The 23,869-nt window shown below is 33.2% G+C and overlaps 3 protein-coding genes and 1 non-coding gene across 5 annotated transcripts; 3 read left to right on the top strand and 1 right to left on the bottom strand.

Moving 5' to 3' along the window:
* Positions 1-3,312: 3,312 nt before the first annotated feature.
* Positions 3,313-6,620, bottom strand: LOC145064451 (F-box/kelch-repeat protein At3g06240-like). Its single transcript, XM_079011901.1, has 4 exons — positions 6,369-6,620; positions 5,490-5,536; positions 4,976-5,061; positions 3,313-4,854 (listed from the first exon to the last, which is right to left on the bottom strand). Exons 1-4 carry the CDS (start codon positions 6,448-6,450, stop codon positions 3,579-3,581), a joined length of 1,491 nt encoding a protein of 496 aa, XP_078868027.1. The 5' UTR covers positions 6,451-6,620; the 3' UTR covers positions 3,313-3,578.
* A 2,773-nt stretch (positions 6,621-9,393) lies between these two features.
* LOC145063367 (F-box/kelch-repeat protein At3g06240-like) lies at positions 9,394-11,727 on the top strand. 2 transcript variants are annotated; one of them, XM_079010970.1, is made up of 5 exons: positions 9,423-9,538; positions 9,621-9,673; positions 9,937-9,983; positions 10,201-10,304; positions 10,405-11,727. In XM_079010970.1, exons 3-5 carry the CDS (start codon positions 9,939-9,941, stop codon positions 11,573-11,575), a joined length of 1,320 nt encoding a protein of 439 aa, XP_078867096.1. In that variant the 5' UTR covers positions 9,423-9,538; positions 9,621-9,673; positions 9,937-9,938; the 3' UTR covers positions 11,576-11,727. The 2 variants fall into 2 exon arrangements, with proteins under 2 accessions (XP_078867094.1, XP_078867096.1); XM_079010968.1 differs by lacking the exon at positions 9,621-9,673 and having other exon boundaries at positions 9,394-9,559.
* Positions 11,728-18,811: 7,084 nt separating this feature from the next.
* TRNAG-GCC (transfer RNA glycine (anticodon GCC)) lies at positions 18,812-18,882 on the top strand. The gene has a single exon. It is a non-coding gene; the product is annotated as a tRNA-Gly (tRNA).
* A 1,821-nt stretch (positions 18,883-20,703) lies between these two features.
* LOC145062061 (putative glucose-6-phosphate 1-epimerase) lies at positions 20,704-23,452 on the top strand. The gene is made up of 9 exons (XM_079009677.1): positions 20,704-20,922; positions 21,608-21,682; positions 21,788-21,844; positions 21,935-22,095; positions 22,198-22,338; positions 22,410-22,512; positions 22,595-22,694; positions 22,817-23,069; positions 23,301-23,452. The coding sequence occupies exons 1-8, from the start codon at positions 20,815-20,817 to the stop codon at positions 23,020-23,022; spliced, it is 951 nt and encodes a 316-aa protein (XP_078865803.1). The 5' UTR covers positions 20,704-20,814; the 3' UTR covers positions 23,023-23,069; positions 23,301-23,452.
* The last annotated feature ends 417 nt before the right edge of the window (positions 23,453-23,869 follow it).

Genomic DNA, 23,869 nt, shown 5'->3' with positions numbered 1-23,869 from the left:
GCGGCGGTTGATTGCTAGTGTTTCCAGTGATTGATTCCTAATCTAGATCTTGAACGAAAACCTTTATCGACAACTTGAAGCATAAAAAAAAAAACAAAAACGGCAGCGGCATCAGGTTTCGACTGAGGATCTGGAGATCCTTTTGGTGAAGACGAACACTTTCTCCCTCTGTTAAAATCGAAGACCTAACTTTACACCTCTTCAATATATGCTTAAATCGAGAAGTTTATTCAAAATATTGATTATCTTTAGAGATCAACAACCCTTTCATTTATCCATTCATAAAAGATCGAGAGAGAGAGAGAGAGAGAGAGAGAGAGAGAGAGAGAGAGAGAGAGAGAGAGAGAGAGAGAGAGAGAGAGAGTATCATTAGGGGTGGGGGTGGGCCCAATTCTTTCATTTTAAATTTTTGATTAATAGATTATTAAAGAAAATATAAAAAAAATACAAAAAGAGAATGAAAAGGGCATAATCGTCTTTTCAAGATTTTTTGGACCAAAATCAAGGAAATGTTTTGATTTTGGACCTTCCATGCAAGTGAAAAAGTTTTTGGACCCCATCCAAAGTTTTTTGAATACCACAGGGACTAAATTTGCAGTTTTGTCTTTAATTTTTTAATATCTGCAGCAGCATGCAGATGTTAAAAAAACAAACACACTTCGTATTATAGTCTGCAGCCGTTTGGTCCACCTCTTCTACTGATTATAGAGATAGTCCCTTAACTTTATAAATTTTTACTTTAAAAAAACAAACATATTTTATTTTTTGATATAATAAATTGTCTATCCGCTGTCGTAGTCTCGTGGACAGTGATTTCCCGCTCCATATAATCATATATCTATATCTATTCTCTCTTCATTTTTACGGTCTCTGTCTACACAAGTCATCTCCTCAATAGCTTCACTTTCCATATGTCGACGGCGTCCGACGAAAGAGCTCCTTACGAAAGCAGTGGTGCCAAAGAAAAGTCGCGTAAGAGGCCTTTCCGGCCAGGATTAGCACCGTTTCTCCGAATTACTTGTGTTTTTAATTCCGTGAGCTTATTCGAGGCCTCTTTGGCTGTAACCAGATGCTATTTCTTATTACTATCATATCATAATGGGCGTGACTTTGTTTTAGGGCTTTTTTGTTTCATTAGATGGTTGCTTCATCTTTTTTATTTGATTGATTTCTTTTCGTTTGCTGTACAAAGGCATTTATTTAACCACATAATATGTCATGCAATTAGGATTTAGTTTCGTCTTAGTCAATATTAGAGCTCTGTTTGAACTTCTTGAGGTTTCTTCAATATGCATGGTTGCAGAACAGAAAGCCACATCAGCATAAGGAATCAGGCAATTTAGGGTTACTGGTAGTACGTTTTACTCATTTAATTTATACTGTGAGAAAATTGAGTAGTCAGGATGTTTATCTTTTATGGTTTAGTTTCATTTCTTCTAAAATTTCTAAAGGCTTGTGGACTCTATTTTTCTGGGTTGTGTTCAAATTTCTAGTGTTTTTTATGTTTTCTTTAACTCAACTTTCAATTTTGTTTCACTTTCATGAAATTAGAAAGCTTTTAACTTGTTAACTGTTGGGTAATGACAAGGCTAGAATTGTTGGTTGTGGACACATGACATGACAACATAGTCGAAACATGCATTCCTTAGTTATGTGTTTTAGTCTATATCGTGATTTGTCTTGCACTTTTGAAGTTGAAGATTACAAGCATTTTAAACCACTAATTTACAGCCATGTATGAATGCTTCTTGTGTACAATCTTGCTTTGTCAAGAGAAAGGCTCCAAGGTAGAATGTTATACATTGAGGCTGTGCCATAATATGGAAAGAAGTTGAGTACGGTGCTTAAATAGGCAAGTTAGCAAATTTAGACTTTTTAGCCTGAAATTCCACAGTGGGGTTTTTGTTAATGTAGCCAATCAAGTATTGGTTTTTGGTTTAAAAGGGCCCTTAAGTTTTTATTTATTTATTATTAATAATTATAATTTGTTTTGCATTGTAGTGGCATAAACTCAAGTTTTACCTGCTAATTTGGGTAACTAAGGTGCTGTTTGTTTTTTCTGAAGCAAAATGTCTGCAGTCTGCGGACCACATATGTAGACCTCTTCAGTAGAAGAGGTAGACCAAACGTCTGCAGTCTGAAAAAAGAAGACTGTTTGTTTTTTTAACATCTGCGGGCTATTAAAATAAACTGAAATCTAAATAAACTGATTTTTTTAAACTTCAAAGTGATTTTTTAATATTTTTATGACTTTGTTATAAATAATCAACGAATCTATATCAACTTTTATGTATTATTGTATAAAAAATAAAAATAAAAATGATATAAATTAACGTATATATTTTATAAAAACCAACAACTTTGGTTGCAAAGTTATAAGTAAACATTATAATTAGTGATCAAAAAATTTGATACATAAATGGATACAAATAAACTTTGATTTTTCAATTAAATCCATTAAAAAAGTACCATAAATATTTTCTCGAGAAATTGACGATATTGTATTAAATAATGTTTTACAAAATTTGGCAAAAAAATATAAGAATATATTATGATTTTTTTGTCATATTTATATAAACAACTTCAACGACTATTATTATAATAAATTTTTATTTATAAATTTGTCAAAAATATAATGTTTGTATCGTCGAACGTTTTTTTAAGTTTTGTAATTTTTTTTTCAAATTGTTCATCATTAATAAAGTTGGAAAAAATATAAATTTAAAAAAATAAAAAAAAACTTGAAAAAAATAAAGATATATATGTTTTTTTAGGCTAGAAAATGTCTGAAGATGTTAGAAGACTCTGGTCCACGTCTGCGCCAAGAAGAGGACGCACAGACATTTTTAGGTCTGCAGTCTTCAAAAAAACAAACAGTCTGCGAAAGCTAATGTCTGCGCGTGGTCTGCACGGCGCAGACAGAAGAGGTCGCGCAGATCTGCAGACAAAAAACAAACACTACCTAACTTACTATAACCGGTTTTCCATACCACGTAAGAGAGAAACTAGAAGTACTCGCTACGTCAAAACTGAAAGACAAATAATACTTGTTCTATATCTTTGGATCCTTGAGTGTACAAGTACAAACGTATTTATATGTTAGAACAAAGGGAGCATCCAGAATCATCAAACAGCATGGTATTATTGAAAATTTCAACCAGGTAAATGGTTAAACACAATATGATCTCGACAATAAGTCAAAAACCACCTAGCCATGGCATCTACGAACTGAAAATTGTAAAAAAAAATCCAAAAAAGTTAAGCAATCATATATATAGCCTCCATTCAAAAGATTAAAAGAATCACAAACAGTTAAATAGAAGAGCGATGATGTTGGCAGATTTAATCATTAGAAGTCTGTAATCTTGAGCAAACCAAAAGATTAACAGAAAATACATAACTGACGTTTTGCTTTTAAAATTTGTTAATGTAAATATGTTACGCTCCTGTTAGCCACAGGACTCAAAAGATATCAAATTCTTTCAAAAGTCACGAAGCATATAGAAGAAGTAGATCTGATGTCTTGTCTTTTGTAGAGATGATTCTTCAAAATGTGAAATCAATAGACGCTGCTCATCTCATGGGGGAGGTGCAATCCAAACAAGACTGTCGACATACTCCACGATCCTATTTGTGTTACATTTTCCACCAGGATATTTCTCCAATATTTTAGCCTTGTCTGCAATATGATCATAGAAAACAAGACAATCATCGGCATCTTCGATGAAAAACTCATTGTGTGATGTGAATCCATTAAACGCGTGATCAGGATCATGTGAAAAGTGAAAGACATGGCGTTTGACCCATGATTCAGCCACCCCATACTCCTCCATCACCCACACCTGGATTTCAGCATCCCCATCTCCTGACGTCACACAAAGCTTTCCCCCCAAAACTCCTAAAGTGTTGGAGCGATAGTAATCCAGTATAGAATCCGGAAAAGTCATCTCAAGGAAAGTCTCTGAACCCAAATCAAACGCCACTATCACTTCTGAATCAAGCTTCTCATTAGTATGACCAACCCAATGAAGACGCCCATCATGGCCATCTACACATGCCTTATCATTATCGAAAATCCTCGTGATATGAGATGGAAACCTTTGAGTGATTAACTTCCATGAGCCCGTTCTCATGCTGTAAATCTCAACCTGCAGCCACTTTATGATGAGATACCGAAAACTAGGAACATCGTCTTCTTCTTCTTCTTCTTCTGATGTTGATGTTTGCTCCGGTCCGGTGAGGCCTGTAATCTTAACAACTTTGTAATCCAGAGTTTTGGAATCAAACCCGAAGCGGAAAGAGATTTCATAACAACCGCAATAGGGGAAAGAATATGGGGGGAGAGCTGACTCAGCGCGGAGAGAGGGATTCCAAATGTGAATGACAGAATCACCATAACTAGAGCATATCAATCCGTGAACAGAACCGATAATTTTGATCATACGATAAGTATACCCAGGCTTCACCCGGGGGATTTTGATGAAATTAGCGAGTACGCGATGGGGGGAATGAGTCGGATAGAGGTATGAGGTGAACAGTTTGTGGTTTATAGACAGATTGTTGACGAAGACTACGAGAATTTGATCGTTGTTATTGATGGAATGATGGAGGTGGGATTTTATAAAGGAGGATTGAGATAAGATGGCATTCCATGATTTCGAGACGCATCTCATCTGAGCGAGCTGTTTTGCCATTAAGAGGATGAATATTTTTGATAGAAGATCACCCGAAAGGTTCTCTATACTTGTTGTCTGTTGTGGTGAAGCCATTCGTGTCATTGGAACATCGCGTTCAACAACAACATTATCACAAGCTCTTGAATGCAGCAATGCTGTCAAGCGTTGGATTTCAGAACTGTAACAGGATATAAAACCTCAGTAGCTAGTGGCCGAATAATTCTCAAGAATGAATGAGGCACCTAAAATAGAATGTAAATAATATTAAAGTATAAGATTGTACTTAAAGAAAAGCCAACCTAGTAAAGGTCATCTGGTTCAACATTTGTTCAAGCTCAGATGTCCCAATGATAACAGAAGTGCTAGCACGATTCCCAGCTAAATTCTTCGGTTTATGAAATCAAAAGTGCATCAAGGTTACAATGGTTTTAGAAAAAATGGTTGGATAAAGCATTGAGACAATGACATTAGAATATACATATTACCAATGAACACATAAAAAAAGATACTACACCTGATACCAATTTATACTAGGTTTCCATCTACTTTGATAGGTAATTCTAATGACTCTCAAGTATGGGGTTGAAACTATTTTCAAATTATCAAACGAGCTTTTTTAAATAAGTTGTTGCCAACAATGTTACAGGTAGCTTAGCTTAAGAGCATTTCCAACGATAAAAAAACACTTGCAACTCCCAAGAAATAGCATATTATAATTGCAACACAAGTCATGAAGAAATTAACATTAAAAAAAGTACAAAAATTATCATTTTGCATCTTACTAAATTTAGCAAAACTTATGAGACGACTTACATTTTGCCCTCCCTCCTGTGAAACATTCTGGGGTTCTTCATTAAGCTCTGGTCACATAAGAGGCATGTACATCATAAGCAGAAAGTCAACTGAAGTAATACAGAAGGCTATTAATAATGAATATATTAAGTTTTAGACAGACAGATAGAAACATCGACAATAAGACTGACCCATTACCACTTATCACTTACCACAAGAAAATTTATTTAAAGATGCAAATCTATGAGAGACAAACAGATGTTTAGATTCATAACCTAATATGAAAACAATGATCCAGGTAATGATTTATTTAATGGTTAATATATATTGTATATTGTGATGGTCCCACCACGTGACAATTCAAAAGTTAAAAAATCCAAATTGGGCACATGAACAGATATTCTCTTTTCCACATGCTTGAATCCGATGACAAAAACTTTCAACAATAATATTCATCCAACACAAAAATGATTTCTTTTCATATAAACACACTTACATACTACACCTCGAAGATGATGAGGATCATTGACTAACTTTCACTGTCATCGTGATACATCCCTCGATCACCCCCAAAAAGTATCATCATGAACACTAAACTTTCGCATAGTACAAAATTAAATGAGTAAAAACTATCATGAACACGTAAGTGGCTTTCTGCAGCCATAATGAAGTAAAGCACAGGCAGTGTACTACTTAATCAATCAATAGAAAACACATATGTCTAAAGATAAAGACGTACATTATAAAAAGAGATGAGCAATTCAAAGATACAGCAAAAAATAAAAAATAATCTGTCGAAAAAGGATGCAGCAGCCATAAGAAATCAAATAGGCCCTAAATAAGCACACGGGAGCAATAAATAATAAAAATAGATCTGACTTAGAGCAAACAGTGATAAACCTGGCCGGAAAGGCCTCTTGCGGGACTTTTCACCGTCTCCACGGCTTTCGTACGGAGCCCTTCCATCGCTCGCCGTCGCCATACGGGAAGCTGGTGGAGATTAAATCGCGTATACAGATGAAGTGAAAGGTGGAGCTTGGAGAAAAATAGAGCGGTAAAATTAGTGTTTGTAATTGTAGAATGAATCAGTGAATTACATGAAGGGTTAAGGGTTTAGGTTATGGCCAGGGTTTTTGATAGTACGGGTCGATTGACACCAATTTGACTTAATAAATAAGATAGATCTATAATTTTCGACAAGATACACACGAAATAATCGGATTTAGGTTGAGTTTTTTAACCCGTTAACTCGTTAATCCGTTTACTAAACTTGTCATATATGGGTTTTTAAAAACATATACGGGTTGACCCACCAACCCATTTAGAATTTTAATAAAAAAATTATATATTTTTTAAATATATTAAGTATTATACACCATATAGTTTATACTTTATACTAGGATAGGATACCTAATACCTGATACTGACCATTTGACATGTGGTTAACCATTTGCTGATTTGTAATACGTTTGGCATTTGCCCTAAATAATGTCAGTATCTCATAAACAAAATCGAATAAGCCCTCTCCCAGTCTCCCATTTGTGATGAACGATCAAATTAACTTAACAAAGAACGGCGGCATGAATGATTGAATCATTATCGAACGACGTCGAAGCATGCGATTAAATTTATCTATGTTGTATTAATGTTTTAGTTTGAACATGTTTCCATAAATATTTTTAATTTTCATTTGGATGTTTAAGACTTAAGTTTCTAAAATTCGGATATGTTTGCATCAAGAATTTATTCATCTTTAATTATCAATTTTATATATGGAATCTGACCACACACAAACTCAGATCTGACCCACGAACCCAACTCCGACCACGACAACATGTGAACCCATATAAATAAGTGGGTTGATGGATCATATATGAGTTTATGTTCCAAACCCGCTAACCCGTGACCTATATAATTAAATGGGTTGTGTTCGGGTTGGTATATATTGACCCGCCAACTTGCGACCCGCTAACCCAAACACAACACGATTGTTAAACCTAATTCAAATTGATTTTGGTTTTTAAAGTATAGATATTAATAAAATAAAATTAAAACCTAATTCAAATCAACTGAATGATTCGTTTAAATCAATTTATACAGTTCGGTTTTAAGGAATGGAAACTAGGTTCTAAAATAGACGAGTGACTTAAATAACCATTGAAGCTACGAAAACGTTACTATTTGGTCATATAATGTAACATTTTGATTTTCGGTATGAAAGTTTTGGCCAATTTTATTAAAAATATTTTTTTTGGAAAAACAGATAAGTAACAAAATAATAAAATGAAAAGAAAAAATAAATACAATGGTCTAATAAAAGGTTTAGATCAAATATTTAAAGATATTATTCATTTAAACTTAACAATAGAAAAATGAATGAAGAAGGACAAATTTAACAAATTTGTCACACTCAGGTGGGCTCTTTGTCTAGGTTTCAAGGTTTTCACACTACAAAAAATTTGTGTCTTATGTGTGGCACAACATTTGATTTATTTTTTTAAATTTTTTCGTCTTTTATTTTTTTTAAATTATCTTTTTTTTTAGAATTTTGATATAAATTTTTTTTTAACTTTGTTTTTTTTTAAAACTTCAATTGTTCTAAACTTTGTTTTACGGATTTAATATAATTTCTTTTTATAATTTCCACAAATTTTTTATAACTTGATTAAAAAAACACTTTGATTTTTTATTTTTTTACCATTTCTGTAAATAATATTTTCTTTTTTGGTTGGATCTTTTTAAACATGTTTAATTTTTTTATGAACTTTGTAGACATAATGATATGGATCTCATTGCTGGTATAGCGTAGAACGGCTGATGCTTGGTGGACGTTGTACCGTTAACTTTCAACACTGCTACATTTGACTGAAGTGTCATGGCTAACGGATCCGTTTACCCAGTTTGGGCAGAGTGTGATACGATATAATTTTGTTTGGATTACATTGCCTGAGTATTTATATACTAATTAATTATTTTTAACATTTTTTTGTAGCTATACATTTCAATCAATATACCACATGCTCATTGTTTTTCGGATGTTTTAGATTTGAAGACATTCCAAACGACTATATACCATAGTTATTTGAAGGGCGACTACTATTCGAAAAACAAGGATTGGTTTATAGGTATGAGAACTTGCATTGACAAACTGCTAGTGAGAGTCAACTACTTGGGTACCGAACCAACTGATTCAATCTCACTCGAGAGTTTCAAGATAACCCATCGAAAAAACCCCATACATACCACAACAGATTGGCAGCAGAGGGGATTGTGAGGTATTTTTGTGTTAGTTCCTGAAGGCGTCGATCAACAGGAAATCGATTTATATAGAGGGTAAAACCATTGGTCCATAGGCTATGGTTATAGAAAACGACTAGCGGAAATATTTTTGAGTATAAAGACAAAGATAATTTAAACATCGTATTTGTAATATAACTCACACACATACTTTATTTAGTTTATGTATTTATTAGTTGTTAGTTCGTTTAATTACATTTTATATTTTATAAAACCAAAAATTATAAATTTTATGAAAGCAAAACTTATACATTATACTCTGGAACCATGTATTACAAATATATTCCGAAACAATGTATTACATTTTATGAAAACAAAACTTACACGCAAAAAAAAAAATCAAATGTATTCCGGAACAATGGTTCGAAATCGAATTCTGGAGAACTCTCTGGAACAATAGGTGCCAAAGAATGTGACTACTTTACCAAAAAAATTAAAAAAAATGGTATTTTTGTAAAAAAAAAAAATGTTTATAAGGTTAAAGATATTTTGGCGTGAAATTTTAATTTTTGAAGTTTGACATATATAATTATTTAAAATTTTAACATAATGGTTTCTAGGTAAACCGCATCATACCGATGGTCGGTTTTGTGAACATAAAAACCACACGTCGGTTTTTGTATCGGTTTAGGCTTTTTTCTTATGACTATTAGGACCCTGAAAACCCCCCTAGTTTTCAGTATTCATCTCCTCAATTCTCCAGCTTAAGTTTATGGCGACGGTGAACGATGGAAGGGCTCGCTACGAAAGCGGTGGAGCCGAAGAAAAACCCCGTAAGAGGCCTTTTCGTCCAGGTTCGACACTGTTTCTTTCGATTAAAACAATTATTAATATTTGGGGTCTATTTGGCTGTAGTGTTGATGCTAATTGTTATGGCTATCGCAAGGTATTATGATTGTTGTTGCTTGGTAAGTATTTAGTTTGTTTCATTGGATGATTGCTGCATCTTTTTTCAATTGGTTAGGTTTCCTTCTTCGACTTTAGAAAAGCATTTATTTTACCACGTCATAGTTCATGCAAGAATTTAGTTTTTGGTAATTAATAAGTGATAAGCGGCAATGGTTCTTGTTGTAAATATGAGCTTCGATATATTCATACTAATAAATAGCTTTTGTATTACTTCAATTGAATATTTCTGCTGATGGTGTACTTGCCTCTCTTATGACCCCAGAGATGAATGAAGAACCCCAGAGTGTTTCTCAGGAGGCTGGGCGAAATGTAAGTTGCTCTCTTGATGTTTACTTTTTTACTTCATTTATTAGTAGTTTTAAGTCTAACTCAAGAGTCATTACAATTAACTATCAAAAGTAGATGGAGGGGACTTTTTTCTTACAACTTCATTAGGAATACGTATATTCTTAGGTCTCTGTATTGAAGCTTTATCCAACCATAATGTTTGAAACCTTGATATAACTTTTGATTTCATGAACTGAAGAATTCAACTGGAGTATCAGATGAAGGTGCAAATTCTACTAGCATCTCTGCTTCCACCGGGGTATCAGAGCTACAACAAATGTGCAAACAGAAAACCTTTACTTGGTTGGTCTTTCTTTTAGTACACTCCTAAACACACTGTTGTTTTTAAATATTAATGCTCTTGGTGGTGACTTTACTGATATCTGTTATACTGATCCTACAGGTCTAAAATTCAACACCCAACGACTATGGAAAATCTCCCGGATGATGCTTTGGTAAACATATTCATCCGATTATTGGCAAAACAGGTTGCTCAAATGAGATCCGTCTCGAAATCTTGGAATGCCTTCTTATCTCATCCATCCTTTATAAAATCCCACCTCCATCATTCCATCAATAACAAGGATCGACTTCTCTTGGTCTTCTACAACGAGACATCTTCTTCTGACCCTGAACCATTCACTGTACACCCATGTCGATCTCCATATCCCGAACCCACTAATTTCATCAAACTCCCTGCGGTTAATCCCAAATCTGGACATACTACCAGCAGCATCAGAGTCATCGGTTCTGTTCACGGCTTAATATGCTCTCGTTACGGTTATGATGTCATTCAAATTTGGAATCATTCTATTTCCACCGTGTCAACTCTCCCACCACATTATATACCCTCCAGTGATCATAGTTATGAAATTTATTTCCGGTTTGGGTTTGATCCAAAAACAGAGGATTACAAAGTTGTTAAGATTATAGGCCTTACCGGTACTTTACCACATATTGTTGAAGAGTGGCTGCAAGTTGAGGTTTATAGCATGAAAAGAGGTTCATGGGAGTTTGTTTCTCAAAGGTTACCATCGCACGTCATAATGCTAATCAATTGCGACGTCGTTAGTGTAGATGGGCATGGTGGATATCTTCATTGGCATGCCTTTATTCTTGATCAGGAGGAGGAGCTAGAAACGATAGTGGCATTTGATTTGGGTTCAGAGACATTCCGTGAGATACGTTTTCCAGATTCTGTACTTGATAGCAAACGCTCGAATGCTTTAGGAGGTTTGGAGGGAAAGCTTTGTGTGATGTCATGGTATGAGGAGGATGATGTATGTGAGGTGTGGGTGATGGATGAGTATGGGGTGACTGAATCATGGGCGAAACACTATGTAATGTCGCATTTGCATTTACCGAGTGGTGTAGGTTATGGATTCACATCACACAATGAGGTTCTTATTGTAGATGATGATTTCCGTATTGTTTTGTATGACCCAACTGCAAGGAAAGCTAAAATCTTAGACAAATTTTGTCATGGAAATGACAGCATGGAAAAATTTGTGGAGTATATCGACAGTCTTATTTGGGTGGCACATCCCATGCGTGAGATGGTGAATGGTGCATGACAAAGTTAAAAGCGAGAGATGTTACCTTGTTTAACATGTGGACATGTACGTTTGAATTTTATCTTGTAAAATCCTAAAGTTTTGTGGAGTCTAGGTTTTCGAGTTGTGCTAAGTTTTTCAATGTTAATTGAAGTGGTTTAAGTGTTTAAAAACTCTACTTTCAATTTTGTTTAATTTTTGTGAAATTAGGTAATTTTTAATCTGTTACCTGTTGGGTTGGCGTAGTCACAGAGAAATGTTCGTGACAAGGAGGTTGGGGTAGTGATAGAATTGGTCGTGACATGGACATATGATTTGATAATATATATGAAACATGCAATAATGAATTATGTTTTTTATTATGTCAAGGTTACGAGCACTTCGAATCACTTATTTAATTAAAATATATAATTTAACACTTACAATTAGAGGTGTCAAAAATACCCAAACCCGATTAACCCGAGCTGACACTAACCCGAATAAGGGATTATTTGATAGTTGCTAACTGGATTACAGCTGACTGGGTTAGAAGTTCTGAATGAGTTAACATTAAACTTGCTGTTTGATTTTGCATATGACCATGTAAAATGACTATATTAATCTCAAAATATATTTTTTTATAATAATTCCTTTATCATTAAGCATTTAATTTATAACATTATAATGTAATTTACAAAATATTAGTAATTTACAACTATTCTACAAAAAAGATGCGTATAAAAATATAACACAAGAAAAAAATGATGTAATTTACATACAGATAAACCAAGTTAAAAATACTCGTAAATATGTTTCTTTAGAGCTAACGTAATAATCTCTTCAATCTTTGTTACAGCTTAAAAGATTGTCACTTGAGCTCATAAACATTCAAAAGAAATAACATTACAAAATAAGCACCATATAGAATAGAGATTCATCAAAACAAAAAAAAATATCCATCAGGTTGCCAAGGCTTCTGGTCCTTCCCCTATCTTTGAAAGCAAGTGCCTAGTAGAATTTGTTTACTCCAAAAACTACACCCAATATGAAATTATATCAATTCATCCAACACCCATCATCACTGTTCTTAACTTTCAAGTTTCAACACCTACATCAGAAAGCCAAAAATAAATTAAAACCCAAGATGCAAACTAAATCTAACAACATAAAAAGGCATAACATAGTGCAAATATATGGATTATTCACGTTGACTATTTGTTCCAATTCCTTTCTACTTTTAATTTACACATTTGATTGAGATTGTCTTGTGATCAAGAAATTTACATGTTTTCTTGATGTGTTTAAAAGTCTACAACGATTTCACACCTATTAGAAATGAATAAGTAACCAATATACTACAAGCACTGCATCATGTACCGTAAAATGAAAGGAAATATCAAAAGCCCTGGTTTCATGTTTTTTGATTAGAAAAATCTCTATGAAGAGTTCTTCAAATCGTAGGACTTGAGTGAAATGGAATGATCGTATTAGGAGTCAAATAAAAAGAAGAATCATGAAATCGATTGAAATCCACCCTTCTGATCGACCCTTCAATCCTCAATGTGAGGAGAAGTTGAGAGAGCAGTTCGAGAGAGTTGCAGGTTCGATTGACCAGAAAGGAAGAAGTAGAACAAAGGGCAAATAAGGGCAAATGGGTTTCTTTTCCGGTCAGCTATGTTTTTTGTACTTACCAAATCAGGAGATTGGTCAGCTATTACTGACCAAGTCAGCCAATTTGGGATCTACAACGGTACCGAGTCAGCCAAATTTTGTTGAACGAACCCAATCAGTTCATTATCAAACGACCTCTAAGATAATTAGGGTCGGGTTTAATATGGTCTGAAATCAAAATCGGGTTATTTGCGTTAACCCAACTAACCCAAAATATATTTAGGGTCGGGTTGTAGGTTAGCTTTATATAATTTTTTCAGGTCGGGGTCAACCCGAATAAACTTAATTAATCATGTGAATCTCATGTCTATCATATTGCATGCAATCTTTTTGCAAGTAATGCACCCCGAATCTGTTTTGTTTTTAGTTTAATTCATATTTGATTTCCATCCTTTAATTTTGTTAAAAATCTACAAATTGATTATCTATTAATTTGGAAGCAATTAGTTTCAGACAGTCTTCTTATTTGTCTTAATATTCACAAGTATTATAATAATGAAAAAAAAAAGACACGATGCATTAATTTTAATATTTACACGGTATTATAACAATGAAAAAAAAAAAGACAAAGTGCATTGTGATAATTTTGTTATTCTAAGCAAAAAGTATTTACAAAAAAAAAAAAAAAAAAAAAAAAACAATAAACTAAATAACATAATTAAAAAATATGTTAATATTTCATTACTTCATGCTTTTTTAAAGTTAGTATCCGTCTTTCCAACTAACTTTGCAAAATCTTATAGTATATGCCCAAGGTAGTTTTTGCTAACGTGGAAGCTTCGTAACGCCGTGATAACGGTCGTAACACCGTTCCTCTTAGTTTCTTGTTGTTTCCCATTGCCAGTGTAACACCCCTTAACGTGTTTCTACCCTCTAGTTTTCTTCTTCATTAACAATGTTTTTCTTTGAAACACCATCACTATTAATGGTGTTGTGAAGAAGACAAAGATTTATGCTCACATAGTTGTTCCCTTTGAACAACGTTGACCATACTGAGTAACCTAAGTGATACTTAGCTATTTTTATTTAACATTTCTAAACTCTCAATGAAAAAGAGGACCATAGGCCTATGTTTGTCGCTGACAAATCCAAGCCAATCCAAGCCACATATGATGCTGACGACAATAACCCCCCACATCATAAAGTTAATATTAACCCAAAGAAACAGCTGACATTTTGATTTATTTTTAATTTTTTTTGAAAATGCCCAATTTTATTTCCAATTACAACCCTAGAGTTATATTGGGTATGACTCGAACCGAGGATGTCAAGATATATTGTATAAGATTTACCACTCAACTAATTTAAAAGAAACATGTGATCATATTCTAATCAGTTGCTGATTTGCGATGGAGGCCCAACAATGGATTCTAAAATGGTGTGAAATACCTACTACTCAATTCAATGGTGTGACAGATCTCCTTAATTTTGTGGCGAACCGGGGAACCTTTCTATGGACTATTATGGTTCATGTCACACCCCCGAACCAGACGGCGGAAACGTTTGAGGGCTCACGTGACTAAATTTGAATATCATCACAATGAATATACATGAATCATAACATAAGCATCACCATGCATCAATATATTACAACTGACATTGTTCACATCAAATACATTGTTTTAACATTTCAAATCCATAACATAAATTGTTTGATAGTTTTCAAAAGCACAACACTCTAACATAACTTGGTACTACTCCTCAACTTACCTGTTACCTAAGAATACAAGTTATTTTGAAAATGGTCAACATATGAAATGTTGGTGAGTTCATAAGTAGGTTTGATATGAAAATGTTTTGTGTAATTTGTAAGAAAACAACCCAGAAAATCCGATATTTTCTGAAAAGACCATTGTTTGTATAAAAGTGTGAAAATCCGTAAATATATGCATGATGATTTCAAAACGTGTATAGTTGAAAAACTTCGTATTAAAAGTACCAGTGAAAAATTGTTGAACTTCTCCGGAAAACCCGATGTTTTCCAAAAATAAACAAAATATCGTACAACTGTGCATATTGTTATCCCACCCTTGAATGATTTTGATTTATCTTGATTACTTGATTATTATTGGATTTATTTATGTGAGTTGTTATAACCATGCATGATAATGACTAATTCGTCTGTCTTGACACTCTGGTGAATGCCAGAATTGATCTTAAGATTTTGTCACTGTAGACTGGCCGAGTCTAACTGTAGCGAACAGCTGAGGTGTGGGGGAGTCACCCTCGTATAGATCTATACATAAACTCTCACTCTCCCTCTAGGAGACTTTGATTATAACTACAGACTACGACCGACACACGTTGGTGTCACCCGTTATTACTCACTAAATCCCAATTGACTTTGATTACTATTGATTATCGACCCGTATTTGTTTCCTTGGATTGACAATAGGCCTAATAAACGAGGAGAAGATGATTACAAGATTCTACTATTCTCGCGTATTATTTATGGCTATTGATTATACGAAGGACACGCTGACCCATTTCGCATTTGATTTACTTTGACCTTACTAGCAATGTTAATGGGCTACTAAGGCCCAATAGCACTTAAAAGCCAATGAGGGTCCCTTAAATATGAAATTAGGTCATAGAAGGCCCAATAACATTTATAATTATCCCTTGGTCCCAAAAATCATGTTAATGGGTCACAAAGGCCCAATAAGCATGTTTGGAACTTTCAAGTCCAAAGGATTTAATGTTTACTTGTTTTAGGTATAGTATAAATGTCGGAAATGTTTAATTGAACAATTGTTAAATTTGTGTCAATACGAGACCGGACAGTCGTTTATAACGATATTTGGAAATTTATGTATAATCATCTTGTCATTTTTCATAAGTTGTGGTTTGGAATTTTGACTCAAATATCTTAATGATAGAATAAATGACTCAAAATATTGGTTTTACCTTTTCAGCCCTTCTTTAATACAAATGACAATTTTAGTCCCTTATATATATATAAAAAGACATTGTTGGCCCTAAAAACCATTCTCTTGTCATTTTTGACCCATAGACTTTGTTTAAGTGATGATTTTAGCTCAAAATTTACTTTTATCAGTTTCAGCCCTTCCAGAAAATTGTTTTTCGGTTTAAGCCCAAACTTTTTGTAACTTTTACAAATTTGGTCCAAAATCCAAAAAGTTTACATTTTTTATCCTTGTTTGGAAAATACATCATTTTGACCCCTGAATTAGTTTCATTAACCCTTTTTACCCCTTGTTTGAGAATTTTATCATTTCACCCCCTTAAAAATTGGAATTTTCGCAAATTAGGGCTTAATGGGCCGAAAAGCCCAAAATCTGGCCCATTAAACTACAATTTACACTTCTAGCCCTTAAAATAGTATGACATCCATAAAAACATTTATTTTTACTGATTTGACTCTTTTAGCCCTTAATAAAACCGTGAATGGCAATTTTTCAACCCAACTTTTGTTTGTTTGCCAATTTTAGCCCAAAAATGGGTTTTATGTTGTAATATGTATATTTTTAAATCTTAGAAGGTAATTTTTCTTGACTTGTTTTAGTGTAATACTTATTAGATCATGTTTATCTTCCTCCTAGATCCATAGATCTCAAATTTCTATTCTTTTTGTTACACATTTACCACATAAACACATGAAATCACACATAACATACACATACACATAGATCTACACATTTTACTTGTATTCTCCCCCATAAAACACATGAAAACCAAAAATAGAGGGGGTATGAACTCACATTGAGTTTGTGGGTTCGGTTTTGAAGAAGAATGGAAGAAGTATGATGCTATTCTCGGCCTAGCAAGCTTATTGGAGGATCTTTGGCTTAGATGTGTTCTAAAAGTCATTGAACCATGTCTTTTTGGAGAGAGGATGCATAGATGTTTTAACATTGTGGTCTTCTAAAAGTCAAACAATCTGCGAAGGAAACTTTTGTCCACCTGTAGACAAAAGTGACCAAAAAGAGATTTTCTAAAAAAAAAGAGTAAATTACACGAATGGTCCCTATGGTTTTGGGTAATTTGTGCGTTTGGTCCTTAATTTATTTTTTTTTAACTCGGAAGGTCCCTACTATTTGTTTTTGTTACACGTTTGGTCATTGTCTTATCTAAAAGGACTATTATGCCCTCATTTAAATAAATTAAAATAGTCCTTTTAGGTAAAATAAGGTGAGGTGGGTGGAGTTGGGATGTTTTATTTAAATAAATAAATCAATCAATAACAAAATAGTCTTTTTAGGTAAGTCAGAGACCAAGCGTGCAACAAAAAACAAACAGAAAAGACCTTCCAAGTTCAAAAAAAATAAGATAAAGACCAGACACATAACTAGCTAACTAAACGGCGTCTCATTGCGAGATGGTAGGGTGTGTGCCCCTCTCATAATTATGGATAGGTGGATCTTGTGGATGGACGATAGGGGTATCAAAAAAACCCAAACCCGATTAACCCGATTCGACCCGAACCCGAATAAGGTAATTAGGGTCGGGTTTAATAGGGTCAGAACTCTTAATCGGGTTATTCGGGTTGACCCGAAACCCGAATTGTTTTGAAAAAATCAACCCTAAACCCGACCCGAATAATAACTCGGGTTAGTCGGGTTGACCCGAAACCCGAATTGTTTTGAAAAAATCAACCCTAAACCCGACCCTAATAATAATTCGGGTTAGTCGGGTTAACCCGAATAACCCGATTAACCCAATTAAGAATTTATTACCAAATTTTTTTTTACTGCGTTGAATGACATGAATTCAAGATCCCATGAGATTTCACAACTAATACATATTTCCTAATTAAACAAACCAGATAGTAAAATTACTATGTATAGAGATGTTTAAAATGACATAACTTTCCTCTCTTCTTAATGCAGTACGGTTGTGTTGTAACAATTTTACGAATTTTATTTACTGTTTACATTACTAATATGGTAAAAGAAACTCCAAAAATTCATATCCAATACCAACTTTACATTTTAAGTCTCTATATATGTGGATTATGTATTAAAATGACACAACATAAATTCATCTTACATTTCAACTTCAACCCGACTAACCCGACCCTACAAACCCGATTAACCCGAACCCGACTAACCCGTACCTTATTAGGGTCGGGTTTCGGGTGAATAGTTTTTCTAGAAAAACCCGACTAACCCGACCCGTTTAACCCGAAACCCGATTAACAGCCCTAACGGACGATATGAAGGCTAATGGCAGTCAAAGTAAATTTTTTGATGCGATTCGAAACAACATTGTGATTTTTAGCGGCAAAACCATATAAATCAATTAAAAAAAAAAAAAGACAATTTTCAATTTTTGGATTAGCAAAAGAATTAAAAATATGTAACTTTAGTTGGATTGGATGCCTGCATGACCGGTCTTTTGTTTCTATAACTTTGTTAATTTTTGTTAAATTCTTGCTAATTTTTTAAATATATTTATGTCAGTTCTAAAAAAAAGAACAATAAAATTAATCAGAATCAAAATAGACGGTGGAAATCAAGAAAGGACAAAATTGAAAAAGGTTATAACGTTTTTAGGGTAACGAAAGTAACGTATGTGTTGAAACCAATTTACTACATCCCTGGTAAATAGGATTTATAGATCTGACGGGAGAGCTAAAACATCAAAGCACCAGTGGTCTAGTGGTAGAATAGTACCCTGCCACGGTATAGACCCGGGTTCGATTCCCGGCTGGTGCATTAGTTTTTTTGTATAACTGATTTAACATGAAAGTGTTGTCATTTTATTCATTAACGCGAGACATGTATGCGGCGAATCTATCTCACTTTTTGCTTTTTTAAGTTATTAATAACATCTAAATAATTTCAAATTTATTAAATGTTATCATAACAATAATTTATACTAAAGTTTTCAAAGTAACATCTCAGTAGGTTGTGGATATATAATGCATTTCATCACCAGAAATTTAAGAGACACTCTAGTGTGAGATAGAAAGAAATATATACACGAAAGTTATAGATGGTCAATCGTGGATACCGGATATGTTTATTTTTGTTAGTGGATATGAATGATACTGTGAATTTTATTGAATAATACTTTGGGATTTTCTAATATGTGCCCTAAGGGCATATATAAGTAACATTAGTTGATGATATATATTATTATAATTAATTATAAAATACATTAATTATAAGAAATGTTACCATAATTAAATATGAAGTGCATTAATAATTTCCATAATAAATGTATTTCGAATTTAATTATGGTAATATTTTTCATAATTAATACTTCTTAGGGCACATATTAGAAAATCCCTAATACTTTTACTCATGATTATTCATTATTTGAAATTAATAATACTGATTTTGCAAAAATATGGATGAAGGTAGCAAAACTATTTTGGACTTTCAACGAGCTAGTCATAGCAAGTAAATGTAAAAGTGTCCATTCAACAATACAATAGTTTTTTATTTACATAAGATTCGATTAAAATGATATACATTTCCTGTATTGTTAAGAAACTTAATAAATTGCACATTGTTTGCCATTGAAAAATAAATACTAAATTTTGTAGAGAACATCGTATTTGTTTAAATGCATTTTGGCATAAATTGGGAAAAAACTATATGTATTTGAGCATTTTATAAAGGACTATACCAAGAAAAAAAACAATATAGTTTTCAAAGTTTTCATTATATTTTTCTTTAACACGAGTTAGAGGTAATCTTTGTGACACAATCGTTTTCTCCATGTGGAGGCATGACTCTCCATATCTACCTCTTTCTATCTTATTATAATGAGATCCGTGAGTGTGCTTGGTTTTCAAAGTTTTCATTGTATTTTTTTTATCTCATTATATCAATTGATAACTTGCTATCTTTTAAATCGGGTTAAATAAACCTATAATAATATATTTTTCAAATCACAATGCTCTAAAAAGTTAATTTGAAAATATAAATATAACAAGATATACAAAACCTCTATACATTACTATTTTTTCATTTACCCCGACATATTATTAGGGCATGCTTGAAAATGTGGTCCGTTAATTGTTGGTATGATTGGTATCTTAAAAAAAATCAATTATAAAAATACATTATAATTAACTTTTGTATATTCAATTTAGTCATATAAAATAAATATATCCAAAAATCCTCCTTAATAAATAAAGAATTTTTTGCCACATGTCCTCTTCTCATTTATTTGGATACATGTCATTTTCTAAAAATTTTGAATTTTCTATTTTCCACTTGTCATTTTATTGTATTTTTCATTTTATTAAATTAAAATTCCTCATTTAATATGTAAGATAATATATATATGTAAGATATTTATTAAAAGAGTTTATATATGTAGTGTATTCAATACATTAAAATATCATTAATTTTAGTAATTCAAAATTCTTTTCATTTTTCTTATAAATTCATATTTTTCAAATTGTTAAAATTTCATATTTAATTTTTTCTAAATAAACCGATGTAATGCATGGTCTCACTCCTAGTACATATTATATATCGTAAATTTACGGAGGAAGGAAGTTGGCCAATTTCTAATCGCTATCGGAGAAGAAGAGAGCGAAACGGTTTCTTACAAGAGATTCATAAACACATAAATATAGTGGTGTTCTTGTGAGATTTCCCACTAGATTGATTATAAACGCAATTTGACGAATGACGGAAGAGATTTCCACCTCCGGCAACCGATCTGTTGAGATCATTGATGGCATTAATGGCCTCCAAAAAGTTGTCCTCCATCAACACCACGGCAGTTCTGTTGAGGTCCGTAAACTTAATAATTGATCCAACTATTTCCTTCCAATTCCTCTACGCTTACTATCATTTTGTGGTATGTGTCCTGTTCTTCATGCATTGTTGATTGATTTGATATACAATATTATTCGTAATGATGATCATCTAGCGTATGAAACGTAGATTACGTCGTATTAGGTTAATATGTGACGATTCTGCAATTGAATCTAGATGCGCATTCTTGTTTTAGGAGGAATTCATGTTTAAAATCATCCAGGTGTATGTGTATTTTCGTTCTTTTTGGTTCTGGCAATGTGTGAATCGTGTATTTCATATGTATATTTGATAGACGAAAGTTTTGATCTATTGGGTTATTTTGACCTCTTTATGCGATGGCTATGGTGCAATAACAAGATATAAAATGGTTTATGTATTATAGATCATGCATACACTTTTTAATTTCCTACAACTCTCGGGCAATAGCAATATCCTCTACCTGCCATTGATAACCAAATGATGATGAACAGAAATTATCATCAACTCTTGACCTCCTCAAGAGAAAGACACATAACATGGTGTACCAGACATTGTTCTGTACAAATAAATTGTGTAGTTATATATACATGCTGCAAACATGTGATTAGATGGATTTACTCTTTCTGTAGTTGAATGTGGACTTATGTCCTTAGTGCTTTTTGCTGTTTGTCATTTACAGGTATATCTTTATGGGGGACATGTGACATCTTGGAAAAATGAGCAAGGTGAAGAGTTGCTATTTATGAGTAATAAGGTATTACAAATCTTATAGAATCTAATACTAATGCAGACTTGAATCTATTTGTACCTTGTGTTATCTTCCATAATTTAGAAATGAATGTTTACTTTTACATTGCAGGCAACCTTCACGCCTCCAAATCCAATACGAGGGGGAATTCCTATATGCTTCCCTCACGTATGTGTGCCTCCTTGTCTTTTTTGGCTATTTCATTAAAAAAAATTTGGATATATCATAGACATGATCAGACTTGCTTCATGAATGCAGTTCTCAAATGTAGGCTCTCTTGAACTACATGGATTTGCAAGAAACAGATTATGGAGTGTTGACAATGACCCCCCTCCCTTCCCCACTAATCCCACAAATAGAGTTTTCATTGACTTGATTTTCAAATCCACTGAAGATGATTTGAAGACATGGCCTCACAGGTGATCTTAATTGCACCCCTTTTGTCTACTAGACATTATGCTATTTACAAGTCTTTCAATTGCTTCAATTCAAAGTTCAAACTACATTTTGTTATTTTGTAGCTTTGAATACCGATTGAGGGTTAGTCTTGGACCTGTTGGAGACTTGCTGTTAACATCTCGTGTCAGAAATACAAACACAGATGGAAAACCATTTTCTTTCACTGTTGCATATAAAACCTATTTTTCTGTTTCAGATATCAGGTATCAATATCATGTTTTAATTGTTCCCAATTAGCTGTGTTTGCAAAAAAGATTTGATTGTCTTGTTTCAGTGAAATCCGTGTAGAAGGATTGGAGACGCTGGATTATCTTGACAATTTGCAGAATCGGGAGCGATTTACAGAACAAGGGGATGCAATAACTTTTGAATCAGAAGTAATGATTTTTGTTTCTTGAAAATGTTTTGTTTTCCATGGTTAGACTTAGAGGCTTATGTAGGGTTATTTATTATGATCAGATTGACAAGGTTTACCTGAGCACACCAACAAAGATTGCAATCATTGATCATGAAAAGAAACGCACATTTGTCATTCGGAAAGATGGCCTTCCTGATGCTGGTAAGATCAAGAAAATTTTCAAATACTCTGACTGTTGAGACTCTAACAACAATGTGCAGAAATTTTTTGGGAAACTTTGTTTGCATGGGTAATGAAATGATATAATAATATATATTTTGTAGGGGTTTGGAATCCATGGGATAAGAAGGCGAAGGCTATGCCTGATTTTGGAGATGATGAATACAAGCATATGCTTTGTGTGGAGGCGGCAGCAGTGGAATACCCGATTACATTGAAACTTGGAGAGGAATGGAAAGGGAGGCAACAACTTTTGGTTGTTCATTCAAGCTATTGCAGTGGGAAGCTTGACCCTCACATAGTTTGTTAAAGCAGCAGTTGAAGGAAAATCGGATGTTTTAATATCATCATGTACAGGTATATATAATTATGTTCAACCATAAATGATAAAACCACCTACTTTTCACTAAACCCGTAACCACAAAAATTTATGTCATTTTATTATTTCTTTTTAAAAACATTATTTTTTACTCAAAACATCATTTTTAGTGGTTTTAAAAGCCATTAAATCGAGAAAGTGATTTTTATATCGAAAACTACGACGTTGTTTGAGTATTTCTAAATAACAGTCTTGTATTCACTTTTTAGCAGGGAAAGTGGAAAATAATGTTGTAACCATTGTAATGGCAATGGTCATACCAATGCCAAACAGGAGTGGACAAAACAAAAGGCGAATATGGAATGGTTTCATAGGCATGGTTGATATAAAAATAAAAATTAAAAAAAAAAAAAAAAAAAAACATTTTTGAAGAAAATATACATAGAAGGATTGATATGAGGTCATGTTGGGTTCATTATATATTGTGAGTTTTATCTTTTATGATGGTATAAGGGGACAATGGTTACAGAAATCAAAGGCTTTAAACTTAAACTAGTCATGTGACATGATAAGTTGGATGGGTATTTGAATGTTTATCAAATATGGTTGTTTGATTACGGTTGTGTTTAACGTTAGCTTGTAGATGATAAAATAATAATAAAATAATAGCATTTGGTAAAAACTAGTTGATAAACTAGATAACAAATATAAAATGGCTTAAAAATATATATTTAGCATATTCCGGTTATATCGGTTCCATTTCGGTTTTTCGGTTCTAAATTTCATACCTACTTTCCACCCTCTACTTTGTAAAATGTCATTCCCTCTCAAACTTTGA

Source organism: Lactuca serriola, chromosome 7 (assembly GCF_051521515.1).
Source record: "Lactuca serriola cultivar US96UC23 chromosome 7, Lser_US96UC23_V15, whole genome shotgun sequence".
Lineage (NCBI taxonomy): Eukaryota > Viridiplantae > Streptophyta > Magnoliopsida > Asterales > Asteraceae > Lactuca > Lactuca serriola.
The sequence above is the reverse complement of the archived record's forward strand: the minus strand, read 5'-3'. Positions and strand labels throughout refer to the sequence as shown.

What these genes read in the sequence shown, in the direction of transcription:
- LOC145062061 (XM_079009677.1), top strand. Translation starts at nt 20,815, where the DNA reads ATGACGGAAGAGATTTCCACCTCCGGCAACCGATCTGTTGAGATCATT. An exon ending in TTGAAGACATGGCCTCACAG is followed by an intron (nt 22,096 to 22,197) that starts GTGATCTTAATT and finishes GTTATTTTGTAG; the next exon opens with CTTTGAATACCGATTGAGGG. An exon ending in CAATAACTTTTGAATCAGAA is followed by an intron (nt 22,513 to 22,594) that starts GTAATGATTTTT and finishes TATTATGATCAG; the next exon opens with ATTGACAAGGTTTACCTGAG.
- LOC145064451 (XM_079011901.1), bottom strand. Translation starts at nt 6,450, where the DNA reads ATGGCGACGGCGAGCGATGGAAGGGCTCCGTACGAAAGCCGTGGAGAC. An exon ending in CACAGGAGGGAGGGCAAAAT is followed by an intron (nt 5,062 to 5,489) that starts GTAAGTCGTCTC and finishes CATAAACCGAAG; the next exon opens with AATTTAGCTGGGAATCGTGC. An exon ending in AACCAGATGACCTTTACTAG is followed by an intron (nt 4,855 to 4,975) that starts GTTGGCTTTTCT and finishes ATCCTGTTACAG; the next exon opens with TTCTGAAATCCAACGCTTGA.
- LOC145063367 (XM_079010968.1), top strand. Translation starts at nt 9,478, where the DNA reads ATGGCGACGGTGAACGATGGAAGGGCTCGCTACGAAAGCGGTGGAGCC. An exon ending in TAAGAGGCCTTTTCGTCCAG is followed by an intron (nt 9,560 to 9,936) that starts GTTCGACACTGT and finishes TTATGACCCCAG; the next exon opens with AGATGAATGAAGAACCCCAG. An exon ending in AAACAGAAAACCTTTACTTG is followed by an intron (nt 10,305 to 10,404) that starts GTTGGTCTTTCT and finishes CTGATCCTACAG; the next exon opens with GTCTAAAATTCAACACCCAA.